This window comes from Corvus kubaryi, unplaced genomic scaffold (genome assembly GCF_017639235.1).
Source record: "Corvus kubaryi isolate FWS band 111438036 unplaced genomic scaffold, C.kubaryi_AGA036_p1.0 37266, whole genome shotgun sequence".
Taxonomy (NCBI): domain Eukaryota; kingdom Metazoa; phylum Chordata; class Aves; order Passeriformes; family Corvidae; genus Corvus; species Corvus kubaryi.
Window position 1 is genome coordinate 2,323,882 of NW_024581081.1, and position 24,980 is coordinate 2,348,861.

Genomic DNA, 24,980 nt, shown 5'->3' on the forward strand with positions numbered 1-24,980 from the left:
ATTACTACATTATGAAAATTAGGTGGTTCTTATTTGTTAAAATCTGGATGATAAATACTGATCTTAAGGTATGTGATTATATCCCAAAGCCCAAAAGGTGAATATCTTCAAATATGAAGTTGGTTTAATTTTCTTTGACGCTTATTCCAGCTTCAGGTTCCATGGGGTTTTTTTCCCCAAGAACTATGATAATTAAAATAAGACTTGTGTATGTTTGAATTATTCTGGATGATTATACTGGAAAATTGTGACTGCGTTAAAAAAAGTCAAAATACCCTCACTTCTGTTATTCTAGAATAGGTACAAGAAACTGAAGTATGCTGCATGATTTTCATGATTTACTAAGAATCCACTAATCTTTTGTAACTAAAGTTGCTAAGATTAAAGGAATTGATTAAAAAATTAAAATCTCTTGCATGTATATTTTTATGTAATATTTGTGGATATCAAAAATATTTCGTCTAATTGAGAGTATCTTAAAAGGCTTTAAAAAGTATTTTTAATGCTAAATTTATGTTACATAGAAACAAAATAATGATACAAACTGATAGGAGGAACTTCAGTGCCTTCCCTCTGCTCCTAAGTGACAGCACGAATAAACGTTCAGGGCTGGCTGGGGTCAAAAAGCTGCCTTTTGTCAGTTTGTGATCAAACCTGTGCTTTGCTGCCTGCTGCTCCTAAGTGATGGACACCTCACAGCTCACACACCTGTGGCTGCTGTGTGCGGCTCAGGCTCCTCAGGCAGCCTTCACCAGCCAGAATGGCTCCCCTCTGCCTTTCCTCCTTGAGGCAGGGACTCGCCATCCATCCATGGCGGTAGCCGCAGGTTGGGGCTGTGCCTGAAGGAGGAGGAGATATGGTGAGTGGTCAGGTGTGCCCAGCAGTGGCGTGGCTCCCTGGGGAAGAGGCACTCCTCAAAGGCCCTTTGTGCCAGCCCCTGCCAGGCAGCGCCGGTTCTCGCTCCTGTCTGTGGAAAATAAGGGTTGGCCAGTCTCTAAAAGCTGAAAAGAAAGCTCAGTAAATAGCAGAGAAAGCCCTCTCCCTAGCAACACGCTGCCTCGAGCAGCCCGAGCCTTCCAACGGAAGGTCCTGTGATTGACATATTTGGCCCCTAAGGAGAATGCACACAATTAGTTTTTTCACTTCTCTGTATTTTTAAGCTGTGTGAAAGTGGGTTTTAGCAGCCATACAAGAGGAGACTGGCCAGTTGGAATACTATCACACCCTTCTCCTGGACTTCATCAGCTCTGAGAATTCAAGAACTGGAGAGGCATCTGTGGTGTTTATGGAAGAGCTAATTTCGGTTTTTAAACAGTGTTTAAACATTAGTATTAGAGTACCAGTAAAGTGCATGAGACACATGTGGGCTGCTCATATACATGTAAGCAGTTGGGGTAATTGTGAGCTTTTAGTATTCATTCACCTGTTAGCAGCTGCTGAAAATTACTGCAAGTATAAAGTGAGTGCATATCTCCTTTTAAACTTCCAATTTTCTGTTTCCTTAGTTGTATTAGAAATGTACAACTTAAATTGGTTGAATTTTTGTCTATCTTAAGTTTAAGACAATACTGTTTCTCTAGATGATGGCTTTATATAAAGTTCTGCATGTAACAGTCATTACATACCTCGACCTTAGAGGTGGTGTGTGTGCAGAAAACAGTCACTTTGAAAAAAAAAAAAAATTTAAGCAAATATTTTACAAAGGGGATGTAGGTGAAATGCAGAAAAAATTTTTTCTATCACATTTAGCTGTCATGATTTCTGTTGAAAATGTGAGTAGAGCAGTAGGTGTGACAGTTGAAGAAGCTATTAGAAGACCACTGCTCCTGGAATACTAACATTTTGTAACTGGAAAAGCCTGAACATTCATGGGTTTACTCCATATTGTAATAAATTAGTTAATTTTGTTAGTCAGTATTACATTTTCAGGACATCCCATGCTGAAGATAAAAATGTCTTCGAAGTTACTACTGCAGCTTGAATTCCCATGTGGTAGTGCGCAGCCCTCAGTCCTGTCCTTAATGAAACACATGAGAGAAGATACACTTGAAAGATGTGTACTAATTCACAGCAACAGTCTTTGTGCTCCTTGTCACCAGCAGTTAGTTGTCTTCTGTTGCTCTAAAGAGAGAGACTTGTCATATTCTTTCTTGGTTACTAAATTTGATATGAAATGTCATTTTTCTTGCCTCTCTCTTTTTTTTTTTTTTTAGTGTTTCTGGATGGGAACAGATTCAAAACATACTGGACATGTTTTCCATATGAAAACACGCAGTCATATTTCAGTGCCATTTTGAAAATGAAAGGCTTTGTTTATGTACTAAACCATTAGCACAGCTGGAAAGAAAACTATGTAGCATTGGGATCTCTAGAGTTCACAACAAAATACTAGTTTTGGAACCCTTAAATAGGGTTCCTCCATGTCTCCAGTCCCATCTTGCCCCCCCATGTCCCGACCCACTCCAGTATTTGAGTTAGGCGTCTTTGAGGTTCAGGGCAATTTACAGCTATTTGGAGTGTATAAACTCAAACTTTGAATAGAAACCTCCTAGGATGACAGAGGGAAAATAAATGTTACAGGTCAAGCCACACTTAATTGTAAATATTTTAATTAATCATTCCATTGTTATATTTCTAGCAATTGCCTCTGATTTGTACCTGTTAGAACAACCACCTTGATCATAGGTCGTTCTGTAGCATATATTGGTTAAATTGTTTTCATAATTTACTTAAAACTCATGATGGGTTAATGAATTTGTCCTGATAAAAGTGGAATGTGTCAACACTGTCGGAGTGTTTTGGCACTGTTCAGTCTGTTCCAAAGGCTACCGCTGGAATAAAGACCTGCATAATATAGGTCGTGTTTGCATTCTGCTCTGTTTAGATTCCTAGGATGCTCGTGGAACTCAAGATGTTGCTGGTAGAGCCATATGTGGGAAATTAGTACAAGAGGCTTGCCTGGTACTGTTTCATTCAGCGTGCTTATAGTTTAACTGCTGTTTTCAGAATTAAACTAACCAGTGAGGAGGAATTTTGAATGTCTAGCAATTCTAAAGCTAGAAATACCATAAGTAAAGTGTTCAGCTCTGAAAGTTTTTAAGCTGGGGTTGCACGTTGCTAAAAATAGGTCTAATGCCTTAGACTGCATAGATGGCTTTAGATTGATAGATATTCATTTGAATCTTAATACAAATATCAGCAGATGTCTGTGCTTGCAAATAAATCTGAACATATCTCAGTATTATTCTGTCCTTTAAAAACATTTTAGAATGTACTGTAACAATGGGGTTTTTCTTTCTTTTTGAATTTTTTGGGGCTTAATGTGTATATGTGTATCATGAAAGATGTATTCTTGTTATGGAGCTTTCGAATTGCTCAAGCTCTCCAGTGTGGTGTATAGAGATTCTTATCACAGATTTTATTAACAGCATTAAAACAGAGGTGCAAGGAAAATAGGAATGATAATTAAAAAAAAAAAAAAAGGCAAAGCAAAAAGCAAGTTCTTAAAGTAAGTATTGTTGAGGGTCTAATTTACCTTATCCGGGGAACCTTTTTTTTTTCCTTCAAAGCCTAAAACCTTGTGATTTAAATATGAGCTCATCACATCTGGTGTAAAGAAGTGCTGACCTGTTAAGGTCAAGCAAAATTCCCCCCATCCCAGTGTGTTAACTACTAATATCTAGGGAGGATATATGGTAAAGCAAACTTCTGAGTTCCACTGGTGTGTTATTTCAGTCTGGCTTAGAAAACAGGCTTCGTGCTGGTTTTCTGTACCTTATCTGTATTTCCTTCGTGCAGAAATGCAAAGTGAGGGAGGGAGGGCATAAGGACTGTCAGAAGTATTACTGGTAAGCCAAGTATCATGATTAAACAGGGATATGTCGGACAAGGTGACGGGAAGTGTAAAAAGATAGGATGCCTTTTCCCCCTAGTGTATCTTTAACATTATGACCAATGAATTTGTCAAGTGAAGCAGCACAAGTCTTCTTTGCATATCATTTGAACTGAGAGATTGCTTTGAAAAAGATAAGCAGGCTGTTGCCCAGAAGAAATAATGATGCTAATTTATCTTTGCCTGTCCTCATAGCCATAGCAGTGTGTGTCAGTGTTGAAAAGGAAATAGAGAAATAACCGAGCTATAGTTTGCCACCTGTTCAGTGCCGTAGTATTGTTGATGGCATACAGGACTCTGAGAAACATGGCTGGTCTGGAAGTCTTTGTCTCAGAAGTATTTGGGAAAGTTTCCTCTAATATAAGAATAGCTGCCAAACTCTGACAGAAAAGACCCCTTTGACCAATTATCCTCAGAACAAACAAACCTATTATGTAGGATTTCTGCTCCATCACCCTCAGAAGCGCATAATCAAGGATGGGAAAGTCTTTTACGTATGTTTACTAGCAACTTCTAACTATCAATATTTACATTCTGGGCATGGGAAACTTGAAGGTCTCTGCCAGATTTTTTTGAGGGAAAGGGAGGATGAGATGTTTTCTTTAATACTGACTAATAGAGTAATTTACCAGAACTAAAAGCCTTTACAAAAATAAAATCTAATCTCTTGCAGTAGGTAACTGATTAATAGTTGAGGTACTCCCATTCACAGTAAAAAGATCTTTTCTTTCTTTTACATCTAGTTACCTGTCGTCTTGTCTAGGATTTTGTTGCTATAGATACATCACTTTCAGCAACTTAGATATGGAAAAAAAAGACCTTCCAAACATGGATTTTAAGCATTTATGCTTTAGTGTCAAAATTCCGATGTGTTTTAGCCTTTGTAGTATGTTTTACAATATATTGATGGCTCAGATCTGTTTTTTTGTTTAATACATGTACGTCTAGGAATTGGTAGTATAATGTCTGTAAGGTTTTTTTGTTTATAAATTATGAATGGAAGGTTTTTGTCCCTGAATGGAGACATTCATGTGTTAAGACTGTTTGACTGGCGCATGGTATGTTAGGAATACTTACTGATCTACAAGTGAATTGCAGTGGAAGATTTTTCTTTGTCAGGGAGATAAAAGCATTCTAGAGCCCTAGAGTCCAGCCAGTGTCACAGTGCAAGCCTCCAAGCTGCAGCTGTTTGGCTATATAGAGCAGCTGGGGACTTGGGGAAGGCAGGGTGACAGACCCTTGAGGAGCACCACTGCCTCCTGGATAAGTAGGATCAGATCAATGACAGTAAAATATTTCAGTGGTGATACTGTGTTTTACCAAAATTCATATTAAATTAGTAAATAGTAGATGGCTTATACTATGCAGATAGGCAGTCTAAAGAATAATTAAGGTCTTCATATTTAATGTGTGTATTTCCAGGTAGTAGAAAAGTTATGTTTATTTTATGTGGCAATTACAAATTACTTTTCTATTTGAGGAACAGTTTTAAGTATTTATTCTTGTTCATTAGAAGAATTCTCTACTTGAAGCAAATGTGTAGAAGGGTGTATGGACTTGGACAAAATGTTAGGTAGCTGGAGGAGTTCCCCCCGAGGGTGGCAGGAAAGGCGAAGCTTCTGTTTAACAAGGAGTGGTGTGGAGCAGGCAGGGTGGCAGCTCTGCAGGGGAGGTTGCTGAGGTGCTTGGAAGGCGAGTGTTCTTTGGTGCTGTGACATTGCTGAGGCCCTTGGTCATTCTTCCCATGAACCTGGTGGGACAGGCCTGCTGCAGCCAGCAGGGGAAGATGGAGACTGGTTTTTGGCCTTTGTTATTCCTGGCTGATTTATCCATTGTCTTGCTTTGCCACCTTTTTCTCTACCCACTTGCTGCTCGTGCTCTGAGCCTGAGAGGACAGCCCTGGAACAGCTTATGAAGGACTGGTCCCCAAAGCCAGACTTCGCTGCATTTTGTGCAGGATAATAAAACTGTCTGCAGCCTTTCCTAGGGCTGGGCTCACTTCAGTTCATGAGAATTCAGCTGAAGTACAGGGATGTGACAGGATTGCAAAGATATCATCCAAAATGCATGACATTTGGAAGCTAGACTGTCAGTGAAAGTCACTAACATCACCTGAATATGAGGATATATTTGTTTTGAATGTGTAAAAAAATTGTGTCTGTTATATTTTCCAAAGCAGTTACTTTAAAAGAAAATTGAGCATTATATGGGGAATGGACCTATGTTTGTAGAGATATGTTGAAAGCCTTCCCTTCCAGCCCTGGTAATAATGAGAATCAGAGAACATTTTGAGACCTACGTACATGAGACTGTAAGGCTCAAGGAGCTCTGTCAGAACAAGGTATCCCAGCTATGGCACAAGTGAGTGGGTTGTTTGGTTTCTGAATTACCTGAGCTGCAGTGATGTTCCTTTTGGGTCTGGCAGCAGTATGGCAGGGCAGTGTGGCCACTGACCGTCTCCACTGGATGCTAGCTTATGGATCTCTGCTCTATCCTAAACACTGCTACTTGATCCTTCTTTTAAATAGTATCTTTCTTTCCTTCTCCAGTGTAATTTGTCTCAGAGTTGACTGTACACAGAATCTATCAGTCCACCTTTCATCTCTCTAAACTGTTGTCATCTGCTGAAGTCCTTCATTGACATTGCACAATGAAGGCATTTACCTTTGGAGTCTGCATGCCTGTCTCTCTTCCACCTGGATAACAAATTTATCTAGTGTATGTATGTTTTGTGTATAAATAAGAAGCTAAACTGTATGATACTCTTCAGGGTACACTGTATGCACATGAGAATCAGAGGCATTTTAGTGCCTAAAAATAAGGGATTTTCTGAAGGTTTTGGAGTATCTGAGGTTGAAGTATAGCTTGGGCATTGATAATGAAAAGAATTCGTTGGAGTGTTTTATCTGAGCTCCCCATTTCATGACATGAAACAAGTTCTTACTAATAGCAGTTATATAATAAACTGCATTCCTCTTTTTTCTTTTTTTTTTTGTGAAACTGTCAGTATTGTCTAAAGTAGGGGAGACAATTGTGGTTTTAACTGGGCATTTGTATGGTCAGCACTGTCTACTTAGTTTGAAATTGTGTTTTTTTAGGAAGTGTTTCCCAGAGACTTCATGTAGGTTGAACTTGTTGTTACTCGTGTTTTGAGCCTTGCAACTATTAATCCTACACTGATAAAGATTAGAAGGCAAGTTACTTAAAATGATAGTTCTCACTGGCATTTGGTCTCCTTTAGGTCTATTTATTGCTAGCCGAAGTAGAGTTGAGCTACTGTGAGGAGTTACAGGCTGTGTGTTCACAGAACAGCACCCAGCAGTGTCTGTGTGCAGTTGGCTTTGTTAGGATTTACTGCTTCCATCTCTTCCCTATTTGTATGCAGTGAGCATTTGCAAGTAGTTGCTTACATTTAAAGAATTATGTTTCAAGATACCATTTAAGGCTTTTTTTTTTTTTTTTTAATCTGCATGTTATATTGTACATGATACAATACAAGGAAAGCACTGGAGATTTAAGAGGATGAGAGGTTTGAGTCAATCACTTGAGCTTCAACTTAGTAATGCAAATCTGGTTTTAAGTGACCTTATTGATGTTTGCTCAAAGTAGCTTCCTTTTGGTACAAATGACTGAGCTTTGTTGCAGTTATTGTACAGGTAATGTACTGTCCCTTTAGGGATTGCCTTTGTATCCCTGATGCAACCTCTCTTTGCTTTAAACAGAGAGTGCCTGCAGGAATGCCTGGAGCTAAGATAGATCTCATGTGCCTCATTTGATCATCTGTCAGCAAAGAAGCGAGAGGATAGGACAGGGAAAACATGTGCCCTTTGCTCTGTCGCAGCTCTTGGAAATTTGAGGGGTTGGCAATTGGTGAAGGATGTTCAAGTGGAGAACTTGGTACCAGAGAATGAAGGACATGACAGCGTGTCCCAAGTGGTCCTGGCCGCCTCTGTGATTTCACCTTGAGCAGAGGTGGCAAATGACTGTTCCAAGTTCAGGGTGCGAGGGGCTGGCAGGATTTTGAGCAGCCCTGGTAGGGTGGTGCGAGCAGTGCTGAGCACCCATGTCCCGCAGAGATGGCATTGTGCAACAAACAGTGCCATCTTCTGGGAGGAGTCGGAACGATGACCTTGTGGCCAGCATTACACGTGTTTTTAAAGTGGTGGGGTTGGGTTTTTGTTCGGGTTGGGGGTTTTTTTCTATCTAATAAATGCTTTAAAAATCAAAGTACCAGAAGTCAAAAGACAGTGTTGATGTCTGGTAATGCAAATCCACATCTTGCATCTTTGATTTTTTTACTGGTACAGTTTTTAAGGGAATATCTTAAGCTGTGTTTTGGAATCTGTTTAAAAGAAGAAAAATTTATCAACTGTTGAGTAGTCTAGAGAAGTAAATCTCAAAAATCAAAGGACTTGATCTGCTTTGTTTGATTAAGTCCACTGTTATTTTAATAAATTTACTTTGTAAAACCTAAATAATTGTGCAACATCTTTTCTAATAGAAAGCAGTAGTGACCTATAGGAAAATGTTAAAGTAAGAATGATTACTTAGACCTATATCTCCTTCTTTTGACCATGTCAAAAGGGTAAAAGTATTTTCTGTCTTAAAATTATTACCCTACAAATAGTTATATTGGGAAATACTCATTGTGGTGCAAAATCTGGGATTAGGGTTACTAAAATTATCCCAGCAAGTGGAATGTAATATTCAGCATTTACTGAGAGTCTTTAATGGCATAGATCAATCACCTGAAGGTCTTATTTGGAGGAAGTGCGCAATTTTAGTAACATTAATGGAACTATATGGGAGATGCAGCTGACGTTGTGAGGAGGTTTTCTTGTTACACACTTTCAAATAAATAAATACATGAATGCAAACAAAAAGCAAATAACAAAGTATAACTTATGGGGGAAGGGGAAAAGACTAACCACTATATTAAAAAACTCTGTATTGCTAAAATAACTTTGATAAGGTATACCCAGAATGACAAGAATTTGTGAACTCTGGATAGGGAAGTAGATTTGGAGTTGGTTTTATTGTGTCGTGATTTCCTAGGTAATTTACCAGCAAAGATGCAACGGAAAAACTGTTTCTTAAAAAAAGAAGATAAAATTATTTTGCGTGTAAATTGTAAATCTGTTCTGTGTCACGTTAAGATTGCTAGAATCGGCATATTTTGTATTCCAAAGGGTATATGGGACTATGGTGTCTGACATTTCTGGATGGTTCAGTACTAAACAGTACAATTAATTTCTAGTTAAGATGGTAATTGAATGTGTATTTACTTTTTTAGTATTAATGTCAGCTTGCCCTGTCATACAGTATTTAACATATAAAGAAAATGTTTAACTTTCAGTATATTTGGAATGTTTACTGTGTGGTAATCTTGGTGTTTATGCAAGTCCTCAGTATTACAGTTAGGACTTTCAATTTCTGACATTTGAAAGGAATTCAGTGTTGACCCATCTTACCATGTTGATTTTGAGCTGTTGCTAAAAATCAGCTGCTAAAAGTTACCTTTGCAAGGGGTTATGGCCCTTGAGCATACCTCACAATAAGTACTGTATTTGCTTAGATAAAATTTGAAAACTATTTTTGTCTTGGAGTTTAGTAAATCACTAATCCATAGTTTGGGAGTAAAGTATGTATAACAAGCTGTTATGGAAAATGCTGTTCCAAATATCCAGAAAATATTGTGCGAGTAGATAAGTAAAAATGCAAGAAATCCAGTTTAGCAAAGGAAGAATGCAATGCAGCTCACAGGAAAGCTGCTCTTTTATGCATCTGACTTAGGAATTTCAGCAGTGGCATGCCATACAAGAGGCAAGGTGGTAACCTAACGTTAAAGTAGATGTTGACCATCCCTCTTGGGTTTCCTATGTCATAATCACGTTTTCTGCTCGATAGACTGTAGACTAAACAAATGGTAGTATTTCTGGAAAGACAGATCAGAAGATCTCTGGTCTTAAAAATGAAATTATATGTTTAGAAATGTTTTCATTATTAACTGAAAAAGTGAGCATTTCTTAATATTTACGCATCCTGCACAATACCAATGGAGTAGGTAACTTCAGGGAAGTAGTTTTTATTGAAGCAAAACCAAGAGTAGTGTATGCTGTGTAAATAGTAGTTAGATCCTCATCAGAGTACATCTACGTGTGCCAGAATTAGGAATTCAGCCTCAGGGCAGTTGTCAATATCCTGTCTGGAAAGCTACTAGAGATTGTTGTTTATTTTTTTGTTTGCTCCACCTCCCAGTAGTCAGTATCGACTACAGTGGAGCAAATTAGAATAAATTGCTGTGCTTAAAATTTGTGATTTCTGTTCTTCCTCTGGCCCAATAATACAATTTTTTAAAAGATACCTTTAGGAGTACATGAAAATGTATTTGAGAAAAAAATTCCTTAAATGATTTCTAGCAAACATAACTTACATTTCATCCTTAATTTTTATAATTTATGTTATGAACCTTTTTCAAAACTCTTTTAAGATATTTGTCAACAAGTCTTAATGGTAGTCAACAAGCAACTTCCACTTAATTTTATGGAAAAGTTGACAAAGCTTGCTGCTTTTGTGACTAATGGAAAGCAGATATTTTGCTTGGTTAAAACTTGAACAGTTTTATTCTAGGTCACTTACATCTTGTGCACTAGTGAGTTCATAATCCTGACTTTCTTCCCATTTTTTCCTACGCAGGCAGAAGGAGAAGACAGCCTTAAAAAGATGCAGCTGATGGAGCTTGCAATTCTGAATGGCACCTACAGAGATGCCAACATCAAATCACGTAAGCATGTCATAAGCTCAAGGGTCAATGCCATAGAAGTGTTTGCAGGTTTTGAATCTTAAGGCTACCTTTGGAAAATGTACAGTGGCAATTTACGCTGGAGAATGGAAGGCAGTAAGAACCCAACAAAACTGTAGGTAGCTGTTGTAAAAGATTTTTGGGGGAGAAGTTATTTCAGTTTGGGGATTTTTTTAGCTTGTTTCTTGCCCCATTGTTTTTTTACCAGTATGTATGGGTTGAAATATTTACAAATATATGGTATAAAAAACCTCAACCCCTAAGTCAGATTCTTCTATTTTATGGTCATTTTTTCCATAAAGCATATACAGGACAGTTGACTCCTTTGCATTTTTGTTTTTAGAGATTTAATTTTTTAAAATGTTACAGATGTTCAGGATACGTTTTTCTGTATTATATTCCTTCCTTTCATCTTGCTTGCATGTATACCCCCAATGTTATGTTTTACCAACAATTCATCAACTGATTTCACAGCTGAGTTCACGGGGATCAGTGATGTAATGAGCCATTTTTACGATTACTTCCATTACATTTGTGTGAAGATGCTTTTGCAAACGCATGTATGCACAAGTTTACACTTGAAAATTAATTACACGCACCTACTAATGAAAGCATATACCTATTCTGTGTGATACAAATTATTTACTTCAGTTGAAAAATCTAATTTCTCCTCCTGAAAATATAGTTGCTGATGCTGTTCAAAAGTACGTTTTTGCTGTAGCTGTGATACAGATGTCAAATGTAAGCACAGTTAAATCAGGCTTTTCACTAAGGACCTACTGATACTTGCAAATTTGTTTCTCCACACAGTCCCCGTTTCAATGTTGAATATGTTTAAAGGTTGGAATGCAGTTAGGTCAATTTGAGAGTGCTTACACCAGTGTAATTATTCTGATTTGAAAAGAGACATAAGCAAGGGCTTTTACCACTACAATGGTAATGGTAAATCTTTCAGCCCTAATGAACACTGTGATATTTAAAGCTAGGTAAGTTTTAAATATATGGTAGTCTCTAAATTATTACAAATTTATGAGTAAAATAGCTTTCAGAATAGCTTAAATTCATGCAAACTTTTGCACAGAAATTTTTTTATTCATTTGAGCAATTTCTTTGTCTGGTCTTTTCCCATTGGTCTGTTGTACCAGTGTAAGTGGGAGGATGGAATTTTTTTATTTAATTTTTGACTAGGTGTTGCCACACTAATACTAACTATTTGATAAGACAGTTTCACTCTTTGTGTTTTGATTTTACTGAAAAGTCGAAGATGTAGAAGCTGTACTGGTTTATTTCTGTTTACGAAAGGAAGTAAAAACATTTGAGTGCCTTTTTTAAATTATCTGAGCATTTTTGTTTAAAAAATAAAAGCAATTTAAAAAATGCACCAGTCTCAAATCTGAGCAACATTTGTCTTTTCAGGACACCTGTGACTTAATTAAATCAATGGAGATCAACAGTAGTGCATAGAAATACATAAATTATAACCCTAGATTATAATATAATAGAAATTATAACCATAAGATTGACTGTTACCAGCAGATGTGCTAGGGCTTAAGTTGTTCATCTGGTGTGCCAACGAGCTTCAAATAACACTTAATGAAATGTGCTAGCATCACTTCAAAGAACAAACAAAACCACCAGAAACAAACAAAAAACCAAACTAAAACAGAAAAACTGCGTATTTTCTTTAACTTAAGCAAGGCCGTAGTGAACTTCTAATACAAAGGAAGTATCTTATTTGGTGAAATTTGATACGGAAATAAAATTTAAACCTATTTTATTCATGCTAGAGTAGGACAGGACCGATTCATGTTTCTAGGTTATCTTCAACTTCACTGATCCTGGAAATGGGAATTGTGTATATGTTTAAATGCAGTTTTAAGACATATAAAAACTCTAGACTCATACAGCAGCTCTGCATAACTGAATGTCTGTGGACTCTATAGATGCACTAAATTTTGTACTCTGTATTTGATTGTGACAGTATTTTCCTTGTATTTCCTGCATGCATCTCAGTCTCATGCAGTCTTGATAGCATAAATGAAGAAATGTGGTCTAAATGGAGCTTTCGTGCTGTGTAACCTGTTTGAGAAATCTACCTCACTGTTTTACAATGCCTTTTTTATTTTGCATGTTCATACTTAATCACACTGGAAAATGGAAAGCTGTTTGCATTTGAATGGTGTGCTTTGGCACTGTGTGATCAACGCATGTACTAATGATTTCCTTTTATTTTTCTTCTTTCCTACTTTTTCCCTTTTTTCCCATTCTTTCCACGTTTTGTACTGCTATCTCCATACTTTCCTCTGAATTTCTTTGCTTACTGTAGCAGCCCTTGCCTTTTCTCTTGCAGCAACAGCCCAGGCTCCAAGGATTATCACTGGGCCTGCGCCTGTTCTCCCACCAGCTGCCCTGCGTACTCCTACGCCAGCTGGCCCTACCATAATGCCTTTGATCAGACAAATACAAACCGCTGTCATGCCAAACGGAACTCCTCATCCCACCGCTGCAATAGTTCCACCCGGACCTGAGGCCGGCTTAATTTACACACCATATGAATACCCCTACACGCTGGCACCAGCTACATCAATCCTTGAGTACCCTATTGAACCTAGTGGTGTATTAGGTAAGATCTTCGCATGTGGATGACTGGAGAATGCATTGCTTATGCTTCTGTTGTGTTTGCGAGGTAGAGGTTCATGGTGCTCAAAGAAAAAAATCTGAAGCAACAAACTTATCTCAGGTATATCAAAACTGCCTAGGAGAGCTGCTCAAATGGTGTGCAGCTCTTAAACATTTTAAATGTATTTGGCATTCCTGAATGTGTGTGCTTAGTTTATATTAATAAATTTACCGAAAATAAAATCTTCATGTTTGTATGATATTAGATGGTAGATACATAGGCAAGGGAAAAAACCAGTTAAATACAAGTTGATGTCTATTACATGTCATCTGGGCTCCCATGAATAACAGATTAGTTTGTATTCTCTTTAACATAAATTAACATCCAGCAATTTCTGGAAGAGAGGACTTGTTATTTTGCTATATTGTATTAGTAGCAAAACTGGAGGGAGTGGAAAAGTCTTCGTTCAGTTGGAGTTTTTGTTTCTTTATTTAGTACGCAACTGATAAATCTCTTCTCGGTGTCAGAAAGCTCTAAATCATACCTTGAGCAGAAAATTATTTCGGTGAATGAATATAAAGCAAACCAAGTTCTGACCAAAGGACGATAAAACTAGCAGCTTTACTGATGGCTTCTTTTATATACATTGCATTGAAATGTCCCATCATTCCTAATATTTCAGACCGCTGACTTGGTGTGTGAAGGCAAGAATGATAAAGCAGCCGTGACAATTCAGTTAACTGGCCAATATGGAACAGGCAGTTCCAGTAGTTTCTTCCTTCCCTACCCTCTACAGAATCTAAATAATCTTTTCTCTCCAGTTTGTTCTGAATTGCGTATGACCTTGGTGCTGCATAATGTTGATTTTATAGGACTTTGATCTTTGTTCAGTGGCAGTTATTGATTTACACAAATTCTAAACATCTCTAATGAACACTGGACAATAAGGTTAAAAGTCAATATTTTGTTGAAAGTATTGCAAAAAATCAGTGTTTCATGTGACAAATACTTGGTGAGTTATCTGTATGTGTGCATGTTTCCACATCATGTACAGTAAAAAAGAAAATGTATTTCAGACTTCTGTCTTGCAGGATTAGTGAATCAATACCAAAAATTCTAGTAGGACAAAAGTATGCACTACATCTGTCAGTTTATGGTTGTTGTTAGTTAACTCATAGCCAAGTTCAGGGAGCATATGATAACATTATCATTTATTAATTTCCCACAAATATGTAAATATTCTCCCTAGCTCCTCTACCCCCAGTCTGTGAGTGCATCCTGGGCTAAAGTCAAGTCACAGGGAGTTATCAAAGTAGCTATCAGCTCTTAGTGGTAAACCCCTCTCCTGAATTCAGTTAATAGCAAGTAAATAAAAACATAATTCCAAAGTTTATTACAAAGCAGGGACTTCGATTTCTCACAGGATTTTCTATAAAGAGATAGGAGGGAAAAATAAAAATTACTTCTAAAATGGTATCTGAAACCACTGTATACTCCTGGGCTTAACTGTGTGAGGTGTATTGCCCAAAACAGACCTCATCAAGAAGATGTTATTTAAAAAAGGAAAAGGGGGCAGGGAAAAAAACCCCCACACTCCCACTTAAGCTGCCTAGAATCAATAACTCTTAATACATCTGCTCTATTCTCTGAGCAATTGTATAGAGTTAATTGTATTAAATTTGGGGTTCACTGAGTTTATTTTGTTATATGCTCATTCTCATTTATAGTATTTTGTCCATTTTTGTGGTGGACCTTTAGGATGTTTTAAAATAATTCTGTTAAAAATGGCAGAGAAATGCATCCCTATCAATATTTTTCGGGATGTTGGTGTTGAGATCAACTTTTAGTTGGTGACTAACTTTCAATTCCCTTCCTTTTATCTTCAGGTATGGCTTTCCCAACGAAAGGCTAAGAATTCAAGAACGGTCTTAACTGATCCTTCATCAGATCTGAATTTTAACAAATGCTTAGTTTCAGCAGCCTTGAAAAAAGCTTGGCCTAGCAGTCAGTGACTTACATGCACTTTTTTGCACATAGATTTAAAATAAAATAGTGCTATTAATTTGGATTAGGTCCTATTATTACAGAGTAGCTGTAATTTATGAGTGTATAGTAGTATACTGACTGCTAAGTGTTCTATATAGTGTTTGCTTTACTAATCACCTAATTCATTGCAGTTCATACTTATTGACTTAAAGTTTAAAATCACAATCTGTAGGCTTGAAGAATTGCTTTAAAACTTTTTTTTGTGGTAGAACTGGAAGTGATCTTAAGGTTAGCAAATAATTGTCAGTATTAAAGATGGCATTATTTAAAATAGTCCTGCTGCAAGAAAGGCACTTCAGTGAATATGTGACTAGTAAAGCTTAAATGTGCTTGGGTCTAATAGATTTCATGAAATACTGTAATTTTGGGATTGTAAATGAATGGATTAAACAGGTTAAGGCCAGGATGTTTAAAATAAATGCAATATTAATCTGCACAGATAAACTCCTTTTTAAGATTAAGATTTGAAACTACTGTGCCTTAACTTGTTGCTTTTCTTAAAATGAACTTTTGTAGTTAATGATCATTTAAATCCATTTTGATAAACCTGCTGTTAATGTTTTCTGTGAATGTTTTCTAACTTTGTCTTGGTAATTGCAATTTAACTAGGTGCGGTGGCTACTAAAGTTCGAAGGCACGATATGCGTGTCCATCCTTACCAAAGGATTGTGACCGCAGACCGAGGTTAGTTTAGTTCTGCAGTTCTTGTTTGTAAGAAGTGCTTTGAGTGTACATGAGGTTTGCAACACCACAGCTGGTTAACCAAATACCCTATCTTGACCCATTCGTGATTTTTCTCAAAAACCTGGACAGTTAATATTTTAAAGCTTTGGGAATGCTTGTGGTTTAAAAAAAAATTTCTAAACTTAGCTTTCCCGGCTCAATTTAAAGACAGATACTTTGATATATTTAACAGAAATTCTATAACTGATTCAGTTTTAAGAATGAAACATCTATCTGCATCAGAAAACGCTATGAAATCAGTGCTGCAATAATTAATTTGGTCATGTTCCCCACTTCCACTCTCTCCTCCCAACCCATACTAATTCAAACTCAAAGTTCGTTCTTTTAATTGGTGTGGAAATATCAGATTGGTGTTGCAAAATAAAATGAATGGATGGTTGCTTAATGAGAAAGAAGTAAAGGAATAAATGCCTCCTGTCTGTGTTTGGAGAAATCTGAAGATTTAGATTCCTTTTTTTCCAATAAACTTTTGAGCCACTGTACTGTATATTATGAGGAGGATGCATGTTCTCAGATACCTAACTGAATTCAGAAAGGTAAGGGCTGTGAAGATAACTTCAAAAGTTGTTTGAGTTTGAATTAGTATGGGTTAGGGGAAGGGAGGTTGGTTTGTTTTTTGGTTTTGTTTTGTTGTTTTTTTTTTTTTTTTCCAAAATCTATTTCTTGGTATTTGCCTTTTGCTGCTAAAATGTGTAACCTGAAGGAGAAACAACTTTTGAAGACCTGTTGGTGAGATGACATCCAATATTTGGGCATCTCTCTTTAACCCTTGAATGGAAAGTAAATCTTCATTTTTCTCCTGTTTATCAAGTGTCATGCCTTTGGACCCCTGAATGAAGTGTTTAAGCTTATTGAGAAAACTGATATTTTCGGTTTATTGACATTGGCTAGGAAGCAGTGTGGGGGATGAGTTCTTACCCCATCCCTGCTGCTGACTCACTGTGGGTTTCAGCAAGTCATTTAATCTCTCTGTGTATGGTTTCCCATTGGTCAAATAAGGATAATAATACTTCCCTACCTCACAGGGGTGTTGTGGGGGTTCTTGTTTTGTACAGGGCTTTGAGGATGCAAAGCATTATGCGCCAAGTATTATTATTCTACTCTCATCCAGATCAATGTTGTGCAGGTTTCCATGATACTGTAATATTCAAAAGCCAAATTCCAGTGACAGATCTGACATCTCTTAACATTGACTACACTTCACTTCTCACAACCTTCCTTCCATAAATTAGCTACAAGAGAGAATACAAATTCTGGTCAATACAGTAAAAAGGGCCCTCCTGGATATTTGCTATATTTATGTTACGCTTTTATCTTTCATATGATTTTAGGCTTTACAGAAAGTGTGAAGCTGATAGAAGACACTACTTTAGTTTTCTATGAGATTGTTTTATATCACTGCACACTATTTGCAGCCCATTGGCTTGTTCTCATTTCTTAAGAACACTTCAATGGGGCTACAGGACATAATCAGTTGAAGGTCATAGCCCATGTTTACAAAAAAAAAAAAGAAGAGGAAATAGGTTCTAATCTTTGCTATTTTTTTTTTTTCTATCTCAGTCAAGACTAATAGGTTGTAAGGATTTGGTTGTCTTTGAAAGTTTGACCTGATGTTGCAAAAATCAGTTTTTTGCTAATGGTCTTCCATGATCTGCAATGGTAGTTTCATGTGACAGATGTGGCTACCTTTTTGTGTAATTAGATATTTACCTGAGAGAACTAGTAAATACACTGATAAAGTGGGGATAGAGATGTTTTCATGGAGAAAATACCAATTTGTAGTTTATCATTGTAATGTTTGCTCAACATAGATTTTAAGTATTTTTTGAAGGGCCTAGATGTTTCATCTGGGTCACTTAAAAGTAATTTAAATTAATTATTGGTATAATTTCACCTTCTTTTAAAATGCAGCAATTTTCTCATAGAACAGCATTCATCTCTAGCGATATTGGAAACCCACTGTCTTAAATAGAGAAATAAATACACGTCTTTTTCCTGTGGAATAAGTCATGCATACCTCTGTCTTAGGAAAACCATGCTGATATTTCAGGAGAACATTATTTTGAAGTCTTATCTAAATAATCCAAATGTGTATGAAGAGACTTACACAAAGTTAATTTTACAACTGAACATCATTGTATTTTGAATTTTAAATCCTAGGTTATCACTGCACAGATCTAAAAGTTCCACAAAAGGTTTTGGAGATAACTTTGTTAAGCAATAAAAATTTCTTTTAATATACTAAAATTACATTGTAGAATTAAAATCCTATCAGTAGTTGCTATATTCACCTATATGGTCGTTCTATCACCAAGATACTTCTATAGCTATGGCCATGAAAAGCAATGTCAGCAAACCGAAATACTTTTTTTTTACGTAGTTAAATGTCACTAAATCTATCTTTGCATTCATTGGGTCTAAAGTTGTTTTTTGTTTTTTTTTTTTTAATTCTAAATTGACTCTCAGATGACTTTGTAGTACTACTGCATTCACTTTTTAAGTAGTTCTTATTCTTTGCATAGTTTTGGTTTTTTGTTGGGGTTTGGGTTTTTTTTCCAGAGATAAGCACTGCATTTAAAGCAAGAATCCCCAAATATGTAAATGTTTTACAACTAAGCATGTAGAATTGGTGAAGGGTTTGAAAATATAGCTCGTTTTAACTCAGAATAAACCCCCAGTTTATAAATAATACAAAATCAAATTTGATTCATATAACAGAGAGACTGACTGATTTAATTGTAATAAACTGTAAATGGTGTTGCACAGTTGACAAACCTGTGTGTACTGTAGAAGGCCAGAGACTTGGCAGAGGATGTATCACAGGTGTACTGGTATTTTTAAAGGTAGCTTGCTTTGATTTTAAACTCCACAAGAAATATTAATGCTGAGAATTTTCTCAAATTTTTTATCCAAACCAATTTTCACATAATTTATATATAAATTTTAATACCTTTTAATCAAAATTGTAATGAGTATCAAAATGCTTTAAGGGTCTGTTTCTAGTATACCTGTAAAGTGGTAAGATTGTGCCACATAAAATATTTATTTTTATTTTTTCTTCTTTTTGAAACAGCTGTTTTAATTTAAACAAATCCCACTTAGCATGATTCTGAAAAAAAATTCAGGGAGCGTTTGGTCTCATTTATGTTACAGTAGTAATTTTTTGTAGTGTTATAAACTGTATCCTAAATGATAGGCCACTTTTATTATGTGAAAGTAAATGAATCCACAAGAAACATTGTTAAATTGATGGTATCTGTGAATATTACACCTACTGGACTTCATTTTATGTAATGGCACAAATCTGACTTTGCACTGAATACCTTTCTCACTTTCATCTCCTCTGCCTTAGTCAAAATGGCAACAGTACAGAAACTTTTATCAACCTCAGAATATATTAGCTCTAATTAAGCTGTTGAATGAGTCTTAAAAAAAAAATAAAAAAAATCATACTACTGTTAAGTGGACCAAGTTTGGTGAAGGAGAATGCGAGAGAATGAATAAAGAAGGAATAGCTCAAGAACATTGGGAATGATAACTTTCCACTTGAGAACTTTTTTATGTTTTACTGTAATTTGTTTGTGGTTTTGGGTTTTATTTTTTTGTTTTGTTTTGTTGGTTTTTTCTTTTTTCCTTTTTTTTGCAAAAGAAAATAGTATTTACAGGTGGCTTCTTTTAAAATATAAAAATATAAAGCAGGAATGTATATGAAATGTCAGATTTTATTGTATTTGCAGAGTATTAGCTTTGAAAATGAATAAAGAGAGCTGTTTGTAGTTTTAAAATGCCTTATTAGTATCAATTAGATATTTTCTCTATTTTTTCATGTACTTAGAGCTTTTTAAGTATAGACTTTAAAATGGCAGGACTTCTACAGTGTTTACATGCAAGTGCATTTTATAAGTGTCCTATATGTGTAAAATAGTATTTCGAACGGGAAAATGCTGGCTATAGTAGCAGGCTGAGCGTTTTCCTGGTTTCCACGATGATGCCTACGTTGCTAGACTACAGTTTAGTATTGCTTTGTATCATGAGGCCAAGAAATTCCGTGTTGTTTGTAAATAGAATAAATGAAAGGCAATAAAAAATTTATTGAACAAAAACCCTTTGTTTGGCCCATAGTTTGTTGAACCAAATTGTTTCTCTAAATCCAGAATTCCTTAGATGACTCCATTCTTTTAACAACCAGTTATTAATAATCACATCCATCATTAATAGTTGCTTTAATGCTTGCACCTGGGGAGGTACTAATGCTTAATAGCAGTCAGATACTGATGCTGTGCACTGACTGTTGTTGCAGAAATCTTCTACCCAGTTCAAAAACTGTTCATCGTTTTTTGTTTTCCAATTTCCTTCATCGACTGCTACTAACCATTAGTCGTTAGTCATATTTTATCTCTATTTCTCCTGTTAACCGGTTTTGTGGGAGTGGGCTTCTCCTTCACATGTCCAAATCATGATGGAGGGCTGTCATGATTTTATTGCATTCTGTAGATGGTGGTGTCGATCAGTATGTCAGAATTAAACATGCTTGTTTTTTTTATTAGTTGTGATTAGTTTTCATGTTGTCATTAAGCCGTCACTAGCTGGAACTAATCTCTTCTCTATCTTTTCTTTCTTTTTTTTGTTTTGTTTTTTTTTTTGTTTCTAACCACCCAGCCGCCACCGGCAACTAACCTATGACCTTCTGACCTCTGAACTCTTCACCCAATGATGACCTGACCATGCCTGCCTGCTGATCAGTTAACTGGTAAACGCCTTTGCTTGCCTGTCTTCAGTGCAGCGAGCTGGGGCACTTGTCCGTTCGTCTTACCATCTAACAAAACAGACAAAGAAATTGTTGTCCTCCAACTCCGCTTTTTGTTGTTCTCCTGTTTGGGTGAAAGTGGTTCTAGAACCTGCACTGAATAGTAGTAAAGCAATAAGGTCCAACTCATCCCTCCGCACTGATCATCCTCTAGTGTCCTGCCCCAAGCGAACGGTAAGGAGGCCTCGCACGAGATGGAGACAGATGTCCCTTAACTACCCGATGACAGAGGCAGTTACTGTGAGAGACTTCTAGGAATATTTTTCTTCTCAGAAAAAAAAAAAAAAAAAAAGTCAAAGCTCTCTCTGAATGTACTGTGTGATGATGCATCATGCATGAACCTTTGGTCAGGGATGTCATTGGGGAAGGGATTCCAAAAAGTATTCAAAATTTGATATGCTCTTTAGTCACTACCAGTGCCCTCAAAGGGCAGATGTTGCAGCCTTTTTTCTATTGCCTGCCAAATTGGACGTTTTAAAGGAAAGTGTGCCATGAAATGCAGATTATGATGACTTTTCAGAACTACATTAATGCAGAGAACAAAACAGCAACACTATTAAAGCAAAATACGAGTTTAAATTGTTTTAACCATATTTTAATCTCCTTGGAAGATTACATGAGAACAAGGTACATGCATTATGTGTCACATTACTGGGCAAACTGTTCAAATATTTTTTTTAAACCTCCCTGTATAGAAAAAATTTCATTAAGGATGTAAAAGCCATGCTTGCCTATTTGCTGTATACATGTAATGAAATTGTAGATAAAGTGTAGTGCATTGAAACAAAATGAACAAAAAAGTAGATACTTTTACTATACAAGGGTGCTGGTGCAGAAAAAAAATATATTTTTGGAAATGTAGCATTTTATACTTTCAAGTGTTATAAAAAAAGAAAAAAAGAACAAAGAAACCCTTTATTTCATTAAATGATTTTTTCTGGTGGTTGTCAAGAAACAAAAGACCAAAAGAGCCTTTTAGTCTTTCTTTTTTATTTTTTAAGTATTGGAATAAGTCTAAAGAAAAGGAAGTGCCTTATTTTCTTCATGGTCATTTAGTCAAATGTCTTGTATAATCAGCTTCTCCCTCAGACAAAGTTACTGCATGCCACTCAGTCGCCCAGTATGTGAAAGAAGCTGTGAGGGAAGACAAATGATGAGTTGACCATATTAATTACCTGATTTTTGCCATACTAGTGTGATGTGACTTTGCCAAAATCTCATTAAGTGAAGTATTTGCTAAGTTTTCATCAAACCAGCCCATTATTATTTCAACCACTCTACTTTTTAAATCATAGCAAATGCCGTACTTGTGCAACATAAACCAAAGGGTTCTGTGATACAGACTGTCTCATGCTAAAGGAGATTATTAGCTGACAAATGTTTGTAGAGCTGGAAGTTATGTCATTTTTGTTCAGGGATGGAGAGGAGTTTTCTTGATTTTGGTTGAAATAAATATACATCAACTATAGTAGGCTTTGGCACCACCCAGAAAACAGATGTTCTTTGGATAATGAAACTGAAAGTGCTTAGCGAGTTTTCACGTCCCCAGTTTTCACAAGCAGCTCCTGCAGTGGCAAACAGCACGGAAGTTGCGTAGTTTTCAGCTCGTCTTTGACTATTGTTAGATCTGGCCCATTGACTTTTCTTCAAAAGATAAGCAGGAGAGGGACTTCAGCCATTTGAAGTCCAGCTATACTTTATTTTTAACCCTTGTTTCCACATGAGGTTCGACTAGCTGGGCAATTGCAAGAGCTGAAGCTGTTGAACGCACAGTATTTAGTTCTGAAAACGTTAAGTATTATTTTGTGGGGCTCAGTACTAAACTTGGCAAATATCAGGTGATAATTTTATTCCCCTCTTGTCAACTTATTCTCCTCCTGCAAATCTTCACAGCTTCCAAGTGAAAGGTCAATAGTAAGCTAAGAGGGCTTACGTTTTTAAGCACCTGCATGGTGACCTCATCTAACATCTTGTCTCACCTGGAAATAATTATCAGTTTATTTACTATGCAATAGACATTCATCCTTTCGTATTCAGCTAGATTTTTGTTTATTGTGCCACCGGCTTTGTCTTCCTGTTACACATACAGTTGTGTTGATTTTATTTACAGTATATGCTGTGCCATTTTGATTTTATTTTGGTTGGTTGGTTGAATAAACTTGCGACACTCGAACATTTGAAGAGAGATTTGCTAAAACAATACCAGTATTTGATCCAGTTTCATCTCAACTATGATAAAACCTGGACATTTTAGACATTTATCAAAGGTCTTTTACTTGGGGGGAGGGGAAGTGTATGGAATAGATGTGTGACATGTGAAAGTAATGTTTGCTCTGAACAAACTTCTGAAAACTTAGTTGACAAAATTTTGGATCAACTTAAAAGCATGACTTTTGAAATCTCTGAATGCCTTGGTTCTCAGTATTATCATTCTTTAATGACTTTTTCTTTATTAAAATAAGTAGTTTTAAGACTTCTTTCTGACAGTATTATGTAATTTTTTTAGAGTGGGTAGATGGGAGTGTCGCTTGTATGTAACCGTACAGATGACATATATTTGTCTATTCTTTATTATCTTAGTAGTTTCATGCTATGTATGTACCATAACCAACCTATTGCCTATGAGAAACATGTAAGATAATGTATTTACAGCCATTGTTACAAGTTTATAATGTATTTTTCTATCTTGTTTTATATGTATGTTATATAACATTCAAAAGAATTTTTTTCCTGATTGAGAAAAAAGGATACAAAATGCAAAACCCACAATTTTGATAACTGAAAAATTGCCAATTGTTTTGCAGTACTTTATTATATTGGGAGTGTTGTCTTTCTTGGGCTTTTAGTTAGCTACTGGATGAATACATTAGACATATTTGGGTTTTAGTTGGGTTTTTACATAGCTTGCATTTTAATTCTTTGGTTCTTTGCTGTTTCTATTAACCCATAGCATTATTTTAATAAATGTTATAATACCAACCTACTAACTCTGGACTATGTCTGTTTATTAACCATTACATGTTTAATTAAAATAAACAAATAAAGACGGAAGAATGTAAAGTCTTGAGTTACTGGACTAACCCTGAAGAACGTGACCACAGATAACACAACGTGACTTGTTTTTGTGTTGTTTGTCAGCTGACATTCTGCACACTACTATTAAGTTGGCTTTGGTCATTCTGGCCTTTTACCTTGGGGAATAGGTGCCAGTAGAAATGGGAACAAAGTAGCATTTTTTGAGGCATTCTTCTTGTAGTGTCTCGCCACTTGCCTTTCAGCATCTGCATTACTAATTCCACACTTTCTTTTTCTTTCTCTAAAATAATTACTGTTTGCTCACAGCAAAAGAGCAAAAGATGCCAGTGTATTGGTAAATCGTGACGGTGTACAGAAACCAGTTTGATTCTTTGTTGAACCATTCAGATGTTGCAATTAATCTCACAGTAATTTGTGATTTGTTGGTTTTGGCACCTGTTTCACTGTTGCATCATGTGACATTTCTAAGCAGAAAATATTTCTGGATAAAACTGCTGTACATTGAAATACAAAACCTGGGGGTTTCCTTTGGCAAAAGTGCCTTATTTATGCCATGCTATTTCAAGTAACTTTTTTTTATGGTACTTCTGCTGTAGTCTGTCAGTATTGCCTAGCTCAGGGGAGTACAACTTCTGTAAGCCAAAGGTCAAACTGTTTTTTTTTCCTAATGACTGCAGAAAGTACAAAAATACACCTTTCACTAAATTACCAAGCAATATCCATTTCAAATTCCAGAGCTGCCTTTATGTGATCTTTATCCCTGTGGATGACTGGAGCAACATGAATGCAGGGAATTGAAATTGTGAAAATGCTGTTTTGAATGTACATCTATGCAAATATTTTTACAGAAATGCTTCCCCTTTCTTAGAACTACACTATCTGAGCCTCCTTCATATTTCCCAGGTAGTTCTCCTGGATTGGTAATCTTGAGTGGGCAGTAATTACCACTAATATCAAGGGACATCCTCGATGTAGATAACTTTTCAGATGTTGATGGATTTCTTCCTGGAAGTCCCATTTTTTTCCTATAGAT

General features: G+C 36.3%; 1 protein-coding gene across 17 annotated transcripts in view; it reads left to right on the forward strand.

Annotated features, from left to right (window-relative positions):
• QKI (QKI, KH domain containing RNA binding) overlaps window positions 1-24,980 on the forward strand; it is a 157,544-nt gene that overhangs the window by 125,172 nt on the left and 7,392 nt on the right. For 6 of the 17 annotated variants that reach the window (XM_042025073.1, XM_042025075.1, XM_042025078.1 and 3 more), the window contains 4 exons: window positions 10,589-10,676; window positions 13,021-13,317; window positions 15,970-16,044; window positions 20,764-23,894. In XM_042025073.1, coding sequence (XP_041881007.1) covers window positions 10,589-10,676; window positions 13,021-13,317; window positions 15,970-16,044; window positions 20,764-20,780 — 477 coding nt within the window. In that variant the 3' untranslated portion in view covers window positions 20,781-23,894. Of the gene's footprint in view, window positions 1-10,588; window positions 10,677-13,020; window positions 13,318-14,637; window positions 14,644-15,200; window positions 15,912-15,969; window positions 16,045-20,763; window positions 23,895-24,980 lie in introns of those variants that run through there. The other 11 variants (XM_042025074.1, XM_042025079.1, XM_042025077.1 and 8 more) reach the window with 8 other exon arrangements.